The sequence below is a fragment of the Podospora pseudopauciseta genome (genome assembly GCF_035222475.1).
Source record: "Podospora pseudopauciseta strain CBS 411.78 chromosome 2 map unlocalized CBS411.78m_2, whole genome shotgun sequence".
Taxonomy (NCBI): Eukaryota; Fungi; Ascomycota; class Sordariomycetes; order Sordariales; family Podosporaceae; genus Podospora; species Podospora pseudopauciseta.
The window spans coordinates 3,090,836-3,106,578 of record NW_026946663.1 but is presented as its reverse complement, the minus strand read 5'-3'; the positions used below and the strand labels follow the sequence as shown (position 1 = coordinate 3,106,578).

At 53.1% G+C, this 15,743-nt stretch overlaps 3 protein-coding genes across 3 annotated transcripts; 2 read left to right on the top strand and 1 right to left on the bottom strand.

The window, feature by feature from the left end:
• Positions 1-148: 148 nt before the first annotated feature.
• Positions 149-7,626, bottom strand: QC763_0039040 (uncharacterized protein; the record flags this gene model as incomplete). The annotated part of the gene is made up of 5 exons (XM_062905604.1): positions 149-4,784; positions 4,937-5,204; positions 5,265-5,592; positions 5,647-6,047; positions 7,409-7,626. 2 exons carry the CDS (start codon positions 7,624-7,626, stop codon positions 5,948-5,950), a joined length of 318 nt encoding a protein of 105 aa, XP_062768744.1. The 3' UTR covers positions 149-4,784; positions 4,937-5,204; positions 5,265-5,592; positions 5,647-5,947.
• Positions 7,627-7,673: 47 nt separating this feature from the next.
• Positions 7,674-11,392, top strand: QC763_208520 (uncharacterized protein). Its single transcript, XM_062909901.1, has 2 exons — positions 7,674-9,134; positions 9,192-11,392. Exons 1-2 carry the CDS (start codon positions 8,192-8,194, stop codon positions 10,982-10,984), a joined length of 2,736 nt encoding a protein of 911 aa, XP_062768743.1. The 5' UTR covers positions 7,674-8,191; the 3' UTR covers positions 10,985-11,392.
• A 2,819-nt stretch (positions 11,393-14,211) lies between these two features.
• nop16 (Ribosome biogenesis protein Nop16) lies at positions 14,212-15,736 on the top strand. The gene is made up of 2 exons (XM_062909900.1): positions 14,212-14,754; positions 14,818-15,736. The coding sequence occupies exons 1-2, from the start codon at positions 14,639-14,641 to the stop codon at positions 15,368-15,370; spliced, it is 669 nt and encodes a 222-aa protein (XP_062768742.1). The 5' UTR covers positions 14,212-14,638; the 3' UTR covers positions 15,371-15,736.
• Positions 15,737-15,743: the final 7 nt, after the last annotated feature.

Sequence of the window (15,743 nt, the reverse complement as noted above, 5' to 3'; positions counted from 1 at the left end):
AGACTTCTTCTGTAAGAGACTCTCCAGCTATTTAATATAGCATTTGAACGCTAGAGTATCACTAGTCCATTTGGAGCCGAAGCAGAGAAAGTACTGTCTTTGTTTATCTACCCTACGTGTTGATCAACCTCCCCTGAGGCCCCTGACAGCCCCTATTCTTCCAGACTAATGGTTGGAGCACAACCGCCCCGATGAGCAAACCAACCCACGAAATGGGCTTATCTCATCTTACTCCTAGCATCTTACTCAACAAGTCTTCTTTAATCTACGTTATCTACAAAAACGCTCGTGACCGCCTATCACGCTGAGCCATCAAGATTAATGTATCAAGCTCCATACATGCGTCAGAAACGTCATCAAAACGGTTTCCTTGTGATAATCCACAGTCCCAAGTACCCGGATTGTTCTCCTGGGCATTTCTTTTGGGCACTCGCCAATCGCAGCATGATCTCTTCGTCATGATGCCATCAAGGGTCCTTGATCCACAAGCAATACCGAGCCGATACATGAACATATTATTAGAACCCTCCTCTATGCTTCCGCTGCATGCGCGGTGCGTGATAGAAGCAACACTCTTCCTCCCCGAAAAGCAACAGAACAACAGAAAAGAAGCATCAAACACAATGCCACCTTTCTCTTTGGGAACAGACCCTTGCCAACATCAAGAAGGAAACCAGGTAAAGACAGCAACCAAGACATGAGAAAGCTATCCCAAACCAGCAGTTCCTTTTGCTCTTTAATATAAAAGTCCCACGTGTGACAAGTCCCGTCCGTGACATGTCTTGTCCAGTCGGAAAGCAACACAGCGACGCAGGAAAGAGATATATTGCCCAACAAAGCAGAAGAAAAAACCTGGGAAGGAATAGCAGACATAAGCTGGAATAAATGAGTTTCCCACCACCATTGTACAATCACAGCACACTTGTTGCTGTGATTATGATCCCTTCGCATCCCTTCGATCGGAAGTGCTCGGAACTCAGCAGACCAACACATGGCCATGTCCTGTATAGTGCCAAACCCAAGGTTGACCATCCTCTTCAAGGAAAGTAATCGACAGCATCACCCCCCAAGCCCAAGCCCATGACAGCCGCCGTGCGCGCAGTGAGAAAGGCAAGGTCACCCAGGCCTCCCAAGGCAGAGTGTCATCCCTCCAAGACTCCTCATGCACGAGTAATATAAACCGCTGGGCAGTGCCTCCTCTCCTCCACTTCCCGCTCACCCATTCCACCTCTTGGTTCTTCTCTCTTCATTTATTTTTCCCTCTTGTGCATTCGTCCTGTCGGATTCTGTCACGGCAGACTGGCAAGGTAGTCACGTTCCCAACACCACCCCATCTCAACATATGCCCCCCTCCCCCCACTCTCTATCCTGGTGGTTGGGCCCAATTGTGTGTCGAGATCAAGAAAGGAAGGCAGTAGAACATTGCGTAGAAGCAGAAGAAGAAGAAGAGTGATAGGATAAAAAAAAAAAACCCCCCCCCGACAGAACAAGCAAAAAGAGAATCACACGGGCTGATATTAACTGACCCTGCCTCACCGCGCCTGCCTCATTACCATCCATCAAACAAACACGAAATACCGCCTCGTGCCGGCGTCATAACGGCTCGTGTAGGACACGCACACGATGTCCCAACCTCTGTAAGGCTAGTGATGCTATTTTCAGAAAAAAGAAAACCTGACTGCATACCGACCTTACTTAGCTACCGGCGGCCCCAAGCAGAAGGGAATGGGCTCGCCAGTACCCATCCCGTCCGTTGGTAGCCAGAGAACAAAGTTCCGACCGCGCGGTCACCGGAAGGCGGTAGACATCCGAGGGCAGAAGGATAGTACTGACCTGCTGTCCCCTGAAGAACTTTTGACTAATGATGATGACCTCAACGTCCAAGCACTCGTCAACACCAGGGTCCTACGTCCCCATCACAACTTACATCTCGTGATGCCCCCCCTCACAACCCCTACAAACCTCTCTCCAACCATTCCTCCGTCCGTCTCCGACCGCATCTACCCTACCCCTCGATTCGGTCAAGTCTCCAACCTCAATGTGTCTCTAGACATGTACCCCAAATCTGATTAGGTTCGATCCGAACAACTAGGTAACAGAAGGCCAAGCAAAGTAAGGAGAGACATTCTCACTGGGCCCCATTGTCCCTAGTCGCCGCCCCATAATCCCCAACCCTCCTCATCAGAGACAAACGCGCAAGTCGTTCCGCCCCCCCGGGTACTTTTGAACATCACTGCCCTCTCCGAACTTTTTTGCCCCGCGTATATCCGCTTTTTTTCCCTTCGAGATGCTACTCTCCCCTCACCTCTTCTCAAGAATGATGAGGAGGGGGGCGGGGAGGGCAATGATAGGAGAAGACTCGCACATTCGGAGGGTAGGTACCTATTACACACACCACCCAACCAGAAGAAAAAAAACGGAGATATTCCTCATCGTGGCAAACGATCATCGGCGATAACCCCAGGGGCTTGGACGAATTATAGGAGTGTACAGAGTCGTCCCAGCTCTGTTCTATGTATGGATATGACACCAACAGCAGCGCACACAACGCAGGGACGGGATGAACGCTTGGTTCTCTCTAGGTGGTGCCTGTGGCGACAACGCGCGTGAACTATGCAGTGGGGAGCTCCCGTTGTGGCTTTCCCGTTGCCCTCCTCTGACGTTAGGAACAGATTGGGCTTTCCTCAAGTCCGAGTCATGGACAACGAAAAAAGATGGCACTTTCATCAGATAGCCAAATCAGCGTTCCCCATCTCGTCATTCCATCATCGCAGCCCGGCGCCAATTTAGTTTTCCCAACGGCGTCTCGCTTTCGTAAAAACTGACCAACACCACTCACTAGCCAACAACCAAAGGAAACAGAGTGACATGCCCGAGGTACATCCCGATACCTTTTTCTCTCTGGTGGAGAGAGAAACCAAAATCGTGTGTCTCGGTGACGGAAAGGGTTTAGACAAAACAAGGCCAAGCCGCGGGGGAAAAGAAAACCAGCCCTAGTCCCAGCTCCGCTTAACCAAGCAATCGACGCTTAACCCATCAGGGAATAGTGCAAAAGATTGCAACGTTCCATCCGCAGCGCAGAACAGTGGGTGTGCTTTTCAAACGGTCGCAGTGTGTGCTGCAAGAGAAAAGAAACAAAAAGCTTAAAGATAATTTGCTGCTGATGAATAAGAGAGAGAGAGATCGCGATGCCCTGCGTCAAACTGACAGCTGCTGAACCAGATGTTGGCATATCTCAGGAAGGATTCCCCCAGGCAGGGTAGGACCTTTCTCTTCGATGACTTCAACGAACCTTGCCAATTAATATGTGGAAAGGGTCCCCGAGCTGACAGACAGGCTGACAAATTTATGGAAAGCGTGACGCCGAGTAGGTCCGTCTCGTCGGGATTGTTTCCCTCAGTTTTCCTGCCCAGCACAAATCTCCGAACAACGTCAAACATTCTGCCTATATCAGAGTATTATAATATCAAAAGTAAGGCGACAAAGCGGCGCCTCGGAGGCTTTGACTGTCTTCAGCTTTGTGCTTGTCAGCAAACAACCGCAGCTGAGTGACGCCAGACTGCCGAGGCTACGTAAAGACGTGTGCTGCCCCAAGAGTGCCGGTCCGCCAGGGCCAAGCCGCCAGGGCCGCAAGCCGACCGTGGGAAGAAAAGGGCCGTTTTCTCAGCCACATCTCTTGGTTCACCACAACTCTGAGATCCGGATCCCCGACTCCCGTCTCTCACCCTCTCACTGCACTCAAAACCCGCCGCCGCCGCCCAGTTGCTCCCAACCCGACAGACCAATCAGTCGTGCAGCAAGGGCCTCGGTCATTGCCCTGAAGCGGTGTAGCTCGCAAGGCCAGACAAGTGAGGGGAACTCCAATTATGGCGGTCAATCCCGTCTGCCCTCGACATCTCACAAAGAGCCTGCATTTGGTGAATGGTGATTGGTGAACCCTCTCTTGAGGTTGATCAAGTTTCGCGACACCTCTCACACAAGGCTTCAGCCTATCACCCGCTGCTTGCACCTCAGCTGAGAAACACCTCGCAGTGTCGATCTGCCAGCCCGGCGGGAGATGCCACGATACTATTAATCGCTTCCGCCTTGCTGGTGCTTGGGATCGACAATCACGAACAGGACCAGAGAACGGAATCTGGTGATCAGCATGTGAAGACGAGCAACGAGAAACAGGCAAGTATAGCGTAAGGTACTAAAGTGTGTAGCCGTCCAGCGCGCCGATAGCCAAGACGTTTCTGCCCAAATTGCAGGTTCAGAAGCCGCTGTTTCGTCCACAAACGCAATGGCATTTTCGCAACGAGGAAGGATGGGGGGAAAAGGGAATTGTGGGGCGCAAGTTGTGATGAGATAGAAGCTTCGATGCATGTTTCTTTCTGGCTTCTAGCGCTGGCAGCCAAATGCAGGTGGCTGTATCGCCGTCTCTTGCTACCGCTTGGCTGCTTTGCCAGCGCGTGACTTGTCGTTGCTTGGTCTGGCGGTGGACAAGACGCTACCATCTTTTAGTGTCCGAACAAGAGCCTCGCAAGCCTCGAGCGAACGTTGAGAAGGACGCCGTTTTCGTCCGGCTGCATCCGCAGGTTGGAGTGTCTTGTTGTCAGCCAGCGACTTGTTTTCTGGTGGCTCTTGCATGCAGTGGAAGTCGGCGACCACTCGAACGTGACCCCCACCAAATATCGCCGTGTGCGCTGTGATGATGAGGGGTTTGAGGTTTACTTCAGGCCCTTGCTGTGGCGCTGGTCTGGACCGCTTCAACGGAGCGCAATGACCTGGCTCTGGTGATATCGCTGCATGTCGACGAGTTATTGACGATGACCACACGGATAGGAATAGTGCTAAGTTCAAGGTGTAGCGAGCTCACATGCCATATATCCGAGTTGGGTTGACAACGAAAAGAGGGGATAGTTAGAGAGGTCAGGGTACAGGGGTAACGACTGACCTAGTCCCCAAGCTAGCGCATGAACCACTTGCTCGATACACCACAAACGAGTTTGTATGAAGTCCATCTCAAGTGTGGTCGTTTAAAAGCTGATCCCCTGACAGTCCCTCCCGAACCCCTTTCCTTGGCGAGAACGGAAGCGCTGTCAAGCCGTGCCGTGGCCTCTGACTTGCCGACATTGCTTATTCTCTATTGTGGTGTCGACGGAAGTGTTGTCCTGGTCTGGAAAGATCCAGTGTTGCTCATCTTGGGCCTGTAAGATGCATGTCTTTCCTTCGTCAGCGGCGAGCCGTGGCGGTGCTTGGCGCAGCGAATCAAGGCAACGTACGTATATGTCGTCTTCCATGATGAGTGAGAACTTGTATGTGGCAAAAGTACCAACTGCGAAGGGGAAAACTGCGCGAAGAGTCCATGAGACCGTGTCCTCGACGGGCGAAAAAATACCTCGAGCTCAGACTGCCAACAGCTCCATCAAGAAATCACAAGCGAATCTCGTCATCGAGACGATGTCGTGCATTGTGGCTTCTGGCGTCAGTTTCGCCCTGGTCTGGTCTCCGTTATTGACCCCTGGACGACAGGGCGTGAAGGCGGCTCTGATGAACTCCGTTTCTCGGCTCAGAACCCACGAACCCTTACCCTTGGCGATCATGTTTCGCCTTATGTCGTTTAATAATAAACCTCAAAGCCTCGGTGTGGTTTTCAAGGCCCACCATCCGAGATATTGCTGCCCGCCTGTTGATATGAACTGCTCGGGGGATTATTCGGGCATGGCCGACAGCAAGTGTGCTGATAAGGGAGCCTCCGCCACTAGCATCTCTGAGGCCTAGTGTGGAAGGTCTCTAGAAGCCTGCACAGAAGGCTTTCGGCGGTGGCTGATTCGTCTTGGGCGCCGGGCGTGCCTGAGCAAGCTGGTCGTGATCAGCATCATGCAGCATAATGGTCTTGTTCTGACCATGACATGACATGACAAGTTGGCAACACCATCTGCGGAAAACATGTTTCCTTATCAGACTATTTTAGTCGTTTCTGATGTCCTGTAATGAAGTACCCTCCCACCGAGACCAGGAAGGTCTCACGAGATTCCTGAAGAAGGCAGAGACCACGACTGGTGCTGCATGTCGTCAGTGTTTGCTGAACCCAGTAACCAGACAATGACTGGCCGAATATATTAAATGCTGTCACTAGCTCGGTGATGGGGAAACCCAACGCATGTTGAAAGGACTCCCATTCCTGCGCAATAGCTTCAATGCAATGCATCGTGTGCTTGCTGCCATTGCTTGTTGCATTGCGAGAGGAAAATGTCTCACATGGCTGTCGATATCGTGGCTGCTTTCGTGGGCTTGAGGCTGACGAGGGACTATCAAATGTATATTGCATCTTCCCTTTGGCGTCATCGGGTCGGATAGCGTCGTCAATGCGGTCTCAGATACGGGACGGTCGCTTCGTTGATGTGGAATACGGGCCTGGCTCGCAATAAGGTACCGGCACAGGGTCACAATCTGATGATAACCGACTGGCAGGCGGTTTTGCTCAAAGCGGACGACGCCGTTGTCAGATGGGGGTCAGTCCAGCCAGAGCGGGACCTCCTGGCATTGAGAGGCCCGTTTTGCCGTGATTTTGATTTTATGGAGCCTCATGCTTCGAGTTGGCGTTTGTGATAACAAGAGATATCGTCCGGCCAGCTGTAAGAAAGTAAAAGCGCCGAATGTGAAGTGTTAGTAAGTACGAACTAGGTTGATCCGGTTCAAGTTGCTGAAAGTTCAAGATATCAGTGAAAACTGTGGCAGATGGCGGGGCACTACATGTGTAAACGGACGGGGCGGCAGGGTCAGCCACAAACCCCCGCGCTGCCCCGCTGGCGCTGGGGTATCTCTACAGGGGACCTGTTAACGCCAACCTCGCTCCAAATTCTCGCATTCGCAGTGACGGCGACAGCACTCTTGAATCTGTTGTGTACGTCGCAGTCGCCAAACACAAGCTCTTTCGGTTGACCAAGGGATTCTTTAGCGCCCCAAACGCCATGAATTTCACAACTCTTGTAACGAGAGAGCGGTGACAGAGAGACTCCAGAGAGAGATAGAGCTTGAAACAGACCGTCAGGGCACGGAGCATTTGCGGTATCTCCGAGACATTCTTCAGCTCTTGCCGGTTGGCCAATTTTGAAGCCTTTGGGATCTGGGTTCGGTCTCCCTTTCAGTCGGAATAATTACACTTCACTGGCCATAGTCCCTCAGGCTAACTTGCCCATCTCACTCTCAATCCTCGATGCTCTCCCCCCTCCAATGGCAGCCCAACAACCATCTTAACCGTCTTTTTATTCCGAAAATCACCACTGTCTCACCTGAGTATTCGACTGGGGTCTATCATGGACGAGTGGATGGATATGGTGGACAGGTGAAAGAGAGAATGTGGGACGTAATGGGGTCTTCCTTGGCCCTCTCCACTGACTAGACTCTAACTCCCGCCCGTCACCTGTTGTAACTCGTCGCTGCCCCCAGCTCGCGGCCGTTGCACCCACTCCAGAACCTCGTCCGCTCCTCCGACCGATCCTCCCTTGGGCCCTGGTCGGTACGGAGGTACTTGGGTGGTACCTGTGGGAAGGGGGCGTTGGCGCGCTGCACGGGGGGACTGGGGGGAGGGTGGTAGCAGTAGGGGGAGGGGAGGGAGGGGGGGGTCAGGTTGCCGGGCATGGGATGGGGCTGCATGCAGACCGTGTGTCTCTTTCTTGCTGCTTGGTGCCTCGGTGGAAGTGCTGAGGTGCTTGGGAGCTGCTGTTTAATAAAACAGAACACCCTACCACACACACGGCTCGTGGCCTTGCCTTGCTCTCATATGTTGCCCTCTTTCCCAATCTGATTCATTTCTCATCCCATCCCATCCCATCCCACTTCATCCCATCTCATCTTGATTATTCCCAGCTTCCAGGTTCAACCTCCCTCTCGGCTGCGAGACATACACAGGCTCCAGTGTCTCTCCCACGCAGCGTGCTATGTGCCCCGAGTCTTGCCATATTAATACCCGTTCACCCACTCCAGCCAGCATCCGCTGTCTCTCGAGGGCCACACCTTGTGTTCAATAACACTTGCCTCTTCACAAGGCCTTCTGTCGGTTGCCCTGCTGTGCGGATCTGCACGAGACTTCCCGGGAATTCGGAATTGGCCTTACCAGCAACTACATCGAGACTTATTACTTTAACCGGCGGTGGAAACTTTGAACGGATCAACACCACTACAACCACCATCATCATCAGATATCATGACTGCACCAATCAACACGCCGTCGGCAGGAGCAGCGAAGGATGCTGCCTCGGCCAGAAAGCGCAGAAGAAGAGCCCCCGCCGGCGGGGCCGCAGATGACTGCTTTACTTGCGCCAAGCGGAATGTGAAGTGTGATCGGAGGAGACCGTATTGCTCGCAGTGCTTGGAGATTGGTAACGAGTGCTCTGGCTACAAGACGCAGCTCACATGGGGTGTTGGCGTGGCCAGTCGGGGCAAGCTTCGCGGGTTGTCGCTGCCCATTGCAAAGGCACCACCAGTCAACCAAGCCAAGACGAGCCTTTCCAGCATCAAGTCACCAACGATCACGACACGCTCTCGGACGACCTCCGTCACTTCGAACGGTCAGTGGCCAACCGAGCAGGATGAGCGGGCAGTTCGCGGCGACCTTGAAATGGGCCACGGGCGGAGCCCCTCTATCACCATACCTCCTTTTCACCACCACCCTTACGACATGTCGCACATGTCTCCTACCGAATCCGCGCCGCCGGGATGGACTCACATTCCCTTCTCGTCTAGCATGCCCCCAGTAGATGGTCCGAGGTTTCCTCCACGCAATCTTCACATTCCTGTGTCGACTCCTGGTGACATGATGATGCACCGGGAAATGATCCACACTCCCCTGGACACCATGAGCGAGGTTGACTACATGTCTCCCATTGCTCACTCGTTTCCGAGAGAGGACGTGCCGCAATACATCCACAGCCCTATTGTCTACGACGGATTCCACAATCACGGGTCGCCCGTTCCACAGAGCCCAACAGGTGGCATCATGATTGAGCAGCCCCGGGCACCAACCTCTTGCCCCAGCCTCGTATATGGTCCATCAGAACCCGCTTCGAGTCTTCAATCTCACATGTCTCATGTAGAGTCCTTGGAAGCCCAGCTCAGTCGCAAGCTCCCACATGAATGCGACGTCATGGGTGAGTTTTGTTACCCACAACAACCGTATCACATACGCTGACCTCAAGACGCAAAAGCTCCTGGCACACCTGACTTGGACACGTACGGAAGCAGTGTCCAGTCTCACCACGGCTCTTTCTGGGCCCCCTCGAACGCGGATGAGGATTCGCTCTCCTGCAGCGTTAATGAAAAGACCCAAGCCCCCTGGGCGAACTCATATCCTTCACAGTCACCATCACCCGTCTTGCAGATGAGCCCAGATCTCGCCACCAAGATGCCATTCTTCATCGACTACTACGAGAAGTCCATGTGCCCTAGCATGGTGTTTATCGATGGCCCCAACAACCCCTTCCGAGAGCATATTCTTGGCCTTGCCAACAACAGCCGGAGCTTGCAGCACGCCATCTGCGCGCTGGCCGCCTGCAACCTCAGGATGAAGCGCAAACTCAGTCTCGGTCAACACAGTTTCGACATGAGAGAGAAGAGTCCCGTGGAGAGCCCCTCGGATGGGCAAGATCAGTCATTGACTGAAGAATACCAACACAGAAACTTGGCAGTACGGTTACTTGACGAGCAGCTCAACGACGCAGAAAAGTCAACACAGGACTCCGTTTTGGCCACCATCTTGTTGCTCTGCCACTACAGAATGGCCGAGTCAGGGGTTGCCAAGTTTCACACACAGTTTGCCGGAGTCAAGAAGATTCTGGGCATGCGCCGGATGTCTCCTTACCCACCATCAAGAGACTCGGCCTGGATGGAGGCGCTCTTCACATACTTTGATGCCATCTCCGCCAGTGTTAACGACAGAGAAGCCCAGCTCAACACGAGCTTTTACGGTGTTCTCCCTGATGCACAGCTCCTCCCACCCGGAGCTGAGAACCTCGTCGGCTGCGACCGCGAGCTCTTCAGGACCATTATCAAACTTGGCCGACTTAACCTGCTTTCTCAGCAGCGGCCAGTCCAAAACCTCCTCGCCTCCTCGCCACTCCCCCGGGCAAATGATACCTCGCGTTCCGTCTCCCCGCTCGGTGCGCCATTCAAGTCATCTCCCCTCCTCAGCGGCCCCGACCACCACCACAGCCTCTTTGGCGGCCTTCCCCACCCCATCAACAGCAGCGTCCGCTTCGACGGCAACGGGTTTGGCTCCACCCTCGACGACAATGACCATCTCGGCGCCAACTCGATGCAATCACCCTCCTCCGCCTACGATGACCACCGTAGCGCCTTCTGGCGTGAGTGGAAAGAGGCCCGCATCGCCCTCCAAACCTGGGAATTCGACTCCAACCGCGTCCGGGCCTCGCTCACCGGCCCGCCGCTCCCGCTTCCATCCCTCTCTTCCTCTCCCACATCCCCAGGAGTAGGAATGGGAGTTGGCGCTGGGGTCAATGGCACCACCCCACCCCCGACCGCGACTCAGATCCGGGATCTCAACTCCCTCTCCGAAGCCTTCCGGTATGCCGCGCTCTTGTACACCGAGCGTCTTGCCAGCCCTCACTCTTCCTCCACCCACAACAACTTCCGCAACTTGGTCTCCCAGGTGGTCTACTACGCCACCAGCCTCGAAGCGGGTTCCTCCGCGGAGAAGTTTCTCCTCTGGCCGCTTTTTGTTGCGGGAAGCGAGTGCGTCAATGAGCTGCAGCAGAATATTGTCCGGTCCAAGTGCAGGGAGATTATGAACCGGAGCGGGTACATGAACAACCTTGCCGCGTTGGAAGTGCTTGAGCGGCTCTGGGCTGGGGAGGGGGTGCAAGTCAAGGATGAGTACAACAGGATGAGGCCGAGCACGGCGGGGCAGCAACAGAGGGGCGGGCCGTTTAATTGGATCAAGTGTATTGGGGGGAATCAGGAGGTGGAGTGGATTATGTTTTGATGTTGATATGGATTGGGACGGATATGATATGAAAGGGGGGATACCTACCTAGTTGCCCTGGATTTATGGCAACAGTGAGCTAGGTACATCAATGATGGTGACCTGCACATTACACACACACACACACACACACAACACACATACCGACATCTCTTTGTTTATTATATCATTTTTTTTGTTTACTTTTTATATATACCTACCTATTTAGCTACCGGGGTTATACCTTTACCTGTCAGGGTTTTGGGAACAAGAGCAGGTTCTTGATGGCGGGGGGGAAGAGGAGAAAGCTATGGGTACATGTTTTATCAGATACAATTGTTGAAACTTTTACAAAACATTGCAAAACATTCACAACACTCTTCCAACTATAAGCACATGCAAAACACTGGTGACAGATGTTCAACTACCTATGAAGAGCTCTATGGCACGGACATGGAGTCTTGTGAGGAGCCTTCATACATGCTGTACGCGAGGTGTGTCATGTGCCATATCCGCATTAGATGCTCATCTCAGTAGGCAATGCACACTTCTCTCAGCTGGGTGACTGTCCGTGTTAGCGAGTGTGTCCCCATCTCGGGTAGCCCTCCAGAGACGCCCACAGTCTCATCTCGGCATATGTTCTTTCCTGGGAAGTGTCAGGTTCGTCTGTGCCTCGGACGGGACTCTCCCTCTCCTCCCTCCCACAATCCGCACAGCTTGCTGACCCCCTCCTCGGGTGGGTAAGCAAAACATTCGGGGTATCCCATGTTACATCAGATCTACCACCTCACCAGAAGAATACTTCAGAGGTACATCCTCAACCGATCGACGTTCCCCCTCCCTTTCCCCTGCCCCCGTCAAGTCTAATGTATCTCTATCACATCACTACTGCCAGCTGGTTACAACCCGCGTTCTAGTCCTTGCCAACCTACCGTTGCAGACCTTCTCGAAGCTAATGTCTCGGTGAGTGAATCGAGGTGGCTTACCCGGTTTGAGCACAAAGCCGCGCTTAACAGACCGTCGCTATAGTGTCTCTCACGATAACCTCTTCTTGAACATGACAAACAAGTGGAGAACTGGCAATGGAGACAGAGAGATAAAGCACGCAATCTGGATGTGACTGCAGAAAATGCAAAACGGCTCCATCGACTCCATCAACAAAGTTGTAGCCAACAAGGAACGCAAAGGAACGACAAGCTTCGCGGTTAGTGTGTTCTTTTTTTCCCCCATGCCGCCTTCGCTTACCCCCTCACCCTTGCCTGTGTGTGTTGTTTCCCCCTCAACTGGTGGCTCTCTCGATGTACACTGCTGTAGCAAGACGCAAGACCCAGCTGTGGAACTGTTGGGTGGTAGTGGTGAGGATGAGGACAGGACCGCTCGCCGTGTAGCCGTCTCAAGGTCAGGGGTCAGAATGTGCATACATACACAAAGGACCTGCCCAATCGGAGATTCTAACCTTCAAGGGGAAAGTTGCGTGGGGGAAGGGACTTGGAACTACTGTACCACAAGAGGGGTGTTGTGTACATGGGGCGGCTCGCTGGCGGCAATGTAAGTTTGTAAGACGGGGAGGATAATGGAGATAGGGGAAACGATGAAGAGGAGAGGAGGAGGCGTCAAGCCACACCTTCATCCAGCACAAACTGGCGGGGGGGCTGGTCCAGTTCCAGACGAGAGAGGGGACGAAGGAGGCAAAACAGAAGAGGGGAAGAAAGAAAAAATCGCCGACAACTTTCGGTATCCCGTATCCGTATAGACTCTATCAGTTTGTCCTCATCTGCGGTGGAGAACTCCCCAACCCCAAACTCCATAGATCAACACAAACCCCGTTCTTTAACCGCGCTTCCTCTACCCTACCTCAACACCACTGATTCGGTGAGAGTAGTAGAGAAATCATGTTGTTGATCTGTCCAGACCACCACCACCACCAACCCCCATCAAAACCCCGCTAGAAGCTGCACAGAACAAAAAGAAGAAGGGAACCTAGCACACACCAAGCAAGCCACAAAGTGAAGGTGAGGGGGGAAGAGGGGGTTCAACAACACTATCGAATTTGATCGGCCACCTCAGCAAAACCAAATCTGATAGAAGCGACCTTCTAGAAAGACTAGAACCCGTCTAGAAGGTCAGAGGCGTGATAGAAGAACAAACTTGGTGTGGTGTGCTACCGCTTGGTGGCTTGCATCATTGCTTTGCTGCACGCGACCACACCCACAATCACCGCTACCACCACTGATTGTGAGCTCATCAGGTTTGCTAAACCGAACCTGGATCATAGCAGATATGCGCTGTCATCGATATAGAGATAGGAACATTTTTTACTATCTTTTGGCCCTGGACCTGGCTTGCGGGATATGTTGGAAACACACAATGTACCCATCAGGGGTCATGTTTCCTTTCCTGTGTGTACACACGACCAGCAACAGGGGAGGGGGAGAAGGGTTGGGTTGCTTTATCTGGGGAAAAAGAGGTGGAGAGAGAGAGAGGGGGGACAAAACGTCCCTGTTTTCTGGCTGTTGACCTTGGAGGTACTTCCAACGACAGTCAGCAAAGCAAAAAAGACGGGATGTGCAAGCATGTCCTGCAAGCTGCAAGCAAGAAGCAGGTTGTCTTACCCTCCCGTAGCGTTGCGACTAACATCTGCTCCGTAGAAGGAAGGGGAGGGGGTGTTGGCATCCCGCGATCACACCGGGCCATACCGCAACAGGAAGGCAATTCAAGATCTGGCGGAAGACGTGATTGCCGTGGTGGTCTGTGTTCGGACGGACGAGCTCATCGGCTACCGCTGAGGAGACAAGTCCTGAAGCTCGGATGTTGGGCAGATAAAACTGAAGAGAAATCTCTCCCTGCTTACCTCACGAGCTTGTGAACGTGAGCGTGGGGGGAGGGCGGTTGCGAGATATCGATGGGTGTTGGGCAGCATCGAACGGCTCGACGACCTAAGTTTAGACACCGAGATGCTCTGATGGACAGAGACACCTACCAGATCCGAACCGTGAGTGTGTGTGGTCTTCGGTATTGGTATGCTTTTGGGTATCACTTCGTTTCCTACGAGACGAAGCGGGATTTTCTCATCCAGTCGGGCGATTTGTGAGAGGGGTTGATGCTGTTGAGGCCAAGCTCATCCTGCCAAGAAAAGAGAGGTGACCTTGGTCTTCAGACGTCGAGGCTTGCATGTGACAGTCACGCGAGGCTGGGGATCAATAAAAGAAACGGTGAAGAAGGCTTAATAGAGCTGTGTTATAGCTTCAGACGGAGACATGACGGTCTCTTCGAAAGAAGATCGTCAACAGAAACGGTTCCAAGTTGTCACGGACGCGAAGACAGGAACATTGCATTGTCCAATCTTGCATCTGCATGTCTTTGAATCATGGAGAGGAATTGCTTGCCAGCCTCTTCAGTTGGCAGCAAGTGTGGCAGCTGCCGTGGCTGAGAAGGAGAGTCATCGGCGTTATGAATTCGGCGATAGGAAGGCAACCAGCCCAATCGATAAGAAGCCAACCCACTAAAAAGATCTTATCTTATCGCTCTTATCGTCTCAACTCCAGAATTTTTGGCCGCCATGGTACGGCAAGCGCAGCGACAGCAGCAGCGCAATCGACCACAGCCAACCACCGCACCAATTAACACCATCACCAACCTTAACCCCTCCCTCAGACCACCCCACCACAATCCAAAATGGGTCGCGAACTTCAAAAGCGCAAGGCGCGCTCCTCGCGCTCCAAAGTGAAGATGCCCAACCGCCGCACGAAGGCTCTCAACCCCCTAGGAAACAGCATCATCGCCCAGAACTGGTTTGTCTCCCCCTCTCTCTCCCACATATCCCCATTTCACTCGCTAACTCTACATGTCACCAGGGACAAGAAACAGACCCTTTCCCAAAACTACACCCGCTTCGGCCTCGTCGCAAGGCTAGGTAAAACAACAGGCGGCACCGCCCCCAACGACAAATCCAAACTCCGCACCGACGTCCAAGACCCCCTCGCCGTGCAGTCTTACTCCAACTCTGGCTCCCTCCGCGTCCGTGAGGTAAAAGTCGAGCGCGACCCCGAGACGGGAAAGATCCTCCGGATCATCAAGGATACCAACCCTTTGAATGACCCGCTAAACGACCTCGAGTCTGGAGATGAGGGTGAATCAGCAGAGAAGAAGGAGTACGAGGAATGGGGCGGGCTAGCGGGGGAGACGTATGAGAAGAGCGAAGTTCTCAAGGCGTTGGAAAGGGAGGCGGGAAGAGAAGTAGTGGCGAAACCGAGGTATCAGAGTGATAGGGAGAGGGAGTGGTTGGAGAGGTTGGTGGAGAGGCATGGGGAGGATGTGGGTGCTATGGCGAGGGATATGAAGCTGAATCCGATGCAGCAGACGCCCGGGGATTTGAAGAGGAGGTTGAAGAAGGCGGGGCTGATTTAGGGGCGTTTAATGCTGAGAGGATTCTGCTACATTGGGGCTTCTGTTGAGGATGTAAATTGAGCCTCACAGTGTGGCTCTCTAACAGGGCGGCTGCAGATGGGGAAGAGGTTCATGTCACTCATAATACCGGCGTTTTCTGGCGTTTATAGTTGGTCTTCATCTGATCTGGCGGAAATGGAAAAATCTGTGGTTTTGATTAGAGCACTTGGGCCTAAATTAGCGAAGGCGGTCGAACAGGCGGTTGAGCAGGTCGTTAGGTCAGGTTGCTGGACTTGAACTAGATGATTATCAAGGCTTTCGGAAGTCCTGCCACCTGGGCAACCACTTGTTAGTTTAACAATCATCATAAACCCTATGAGATGATGGCAACCAA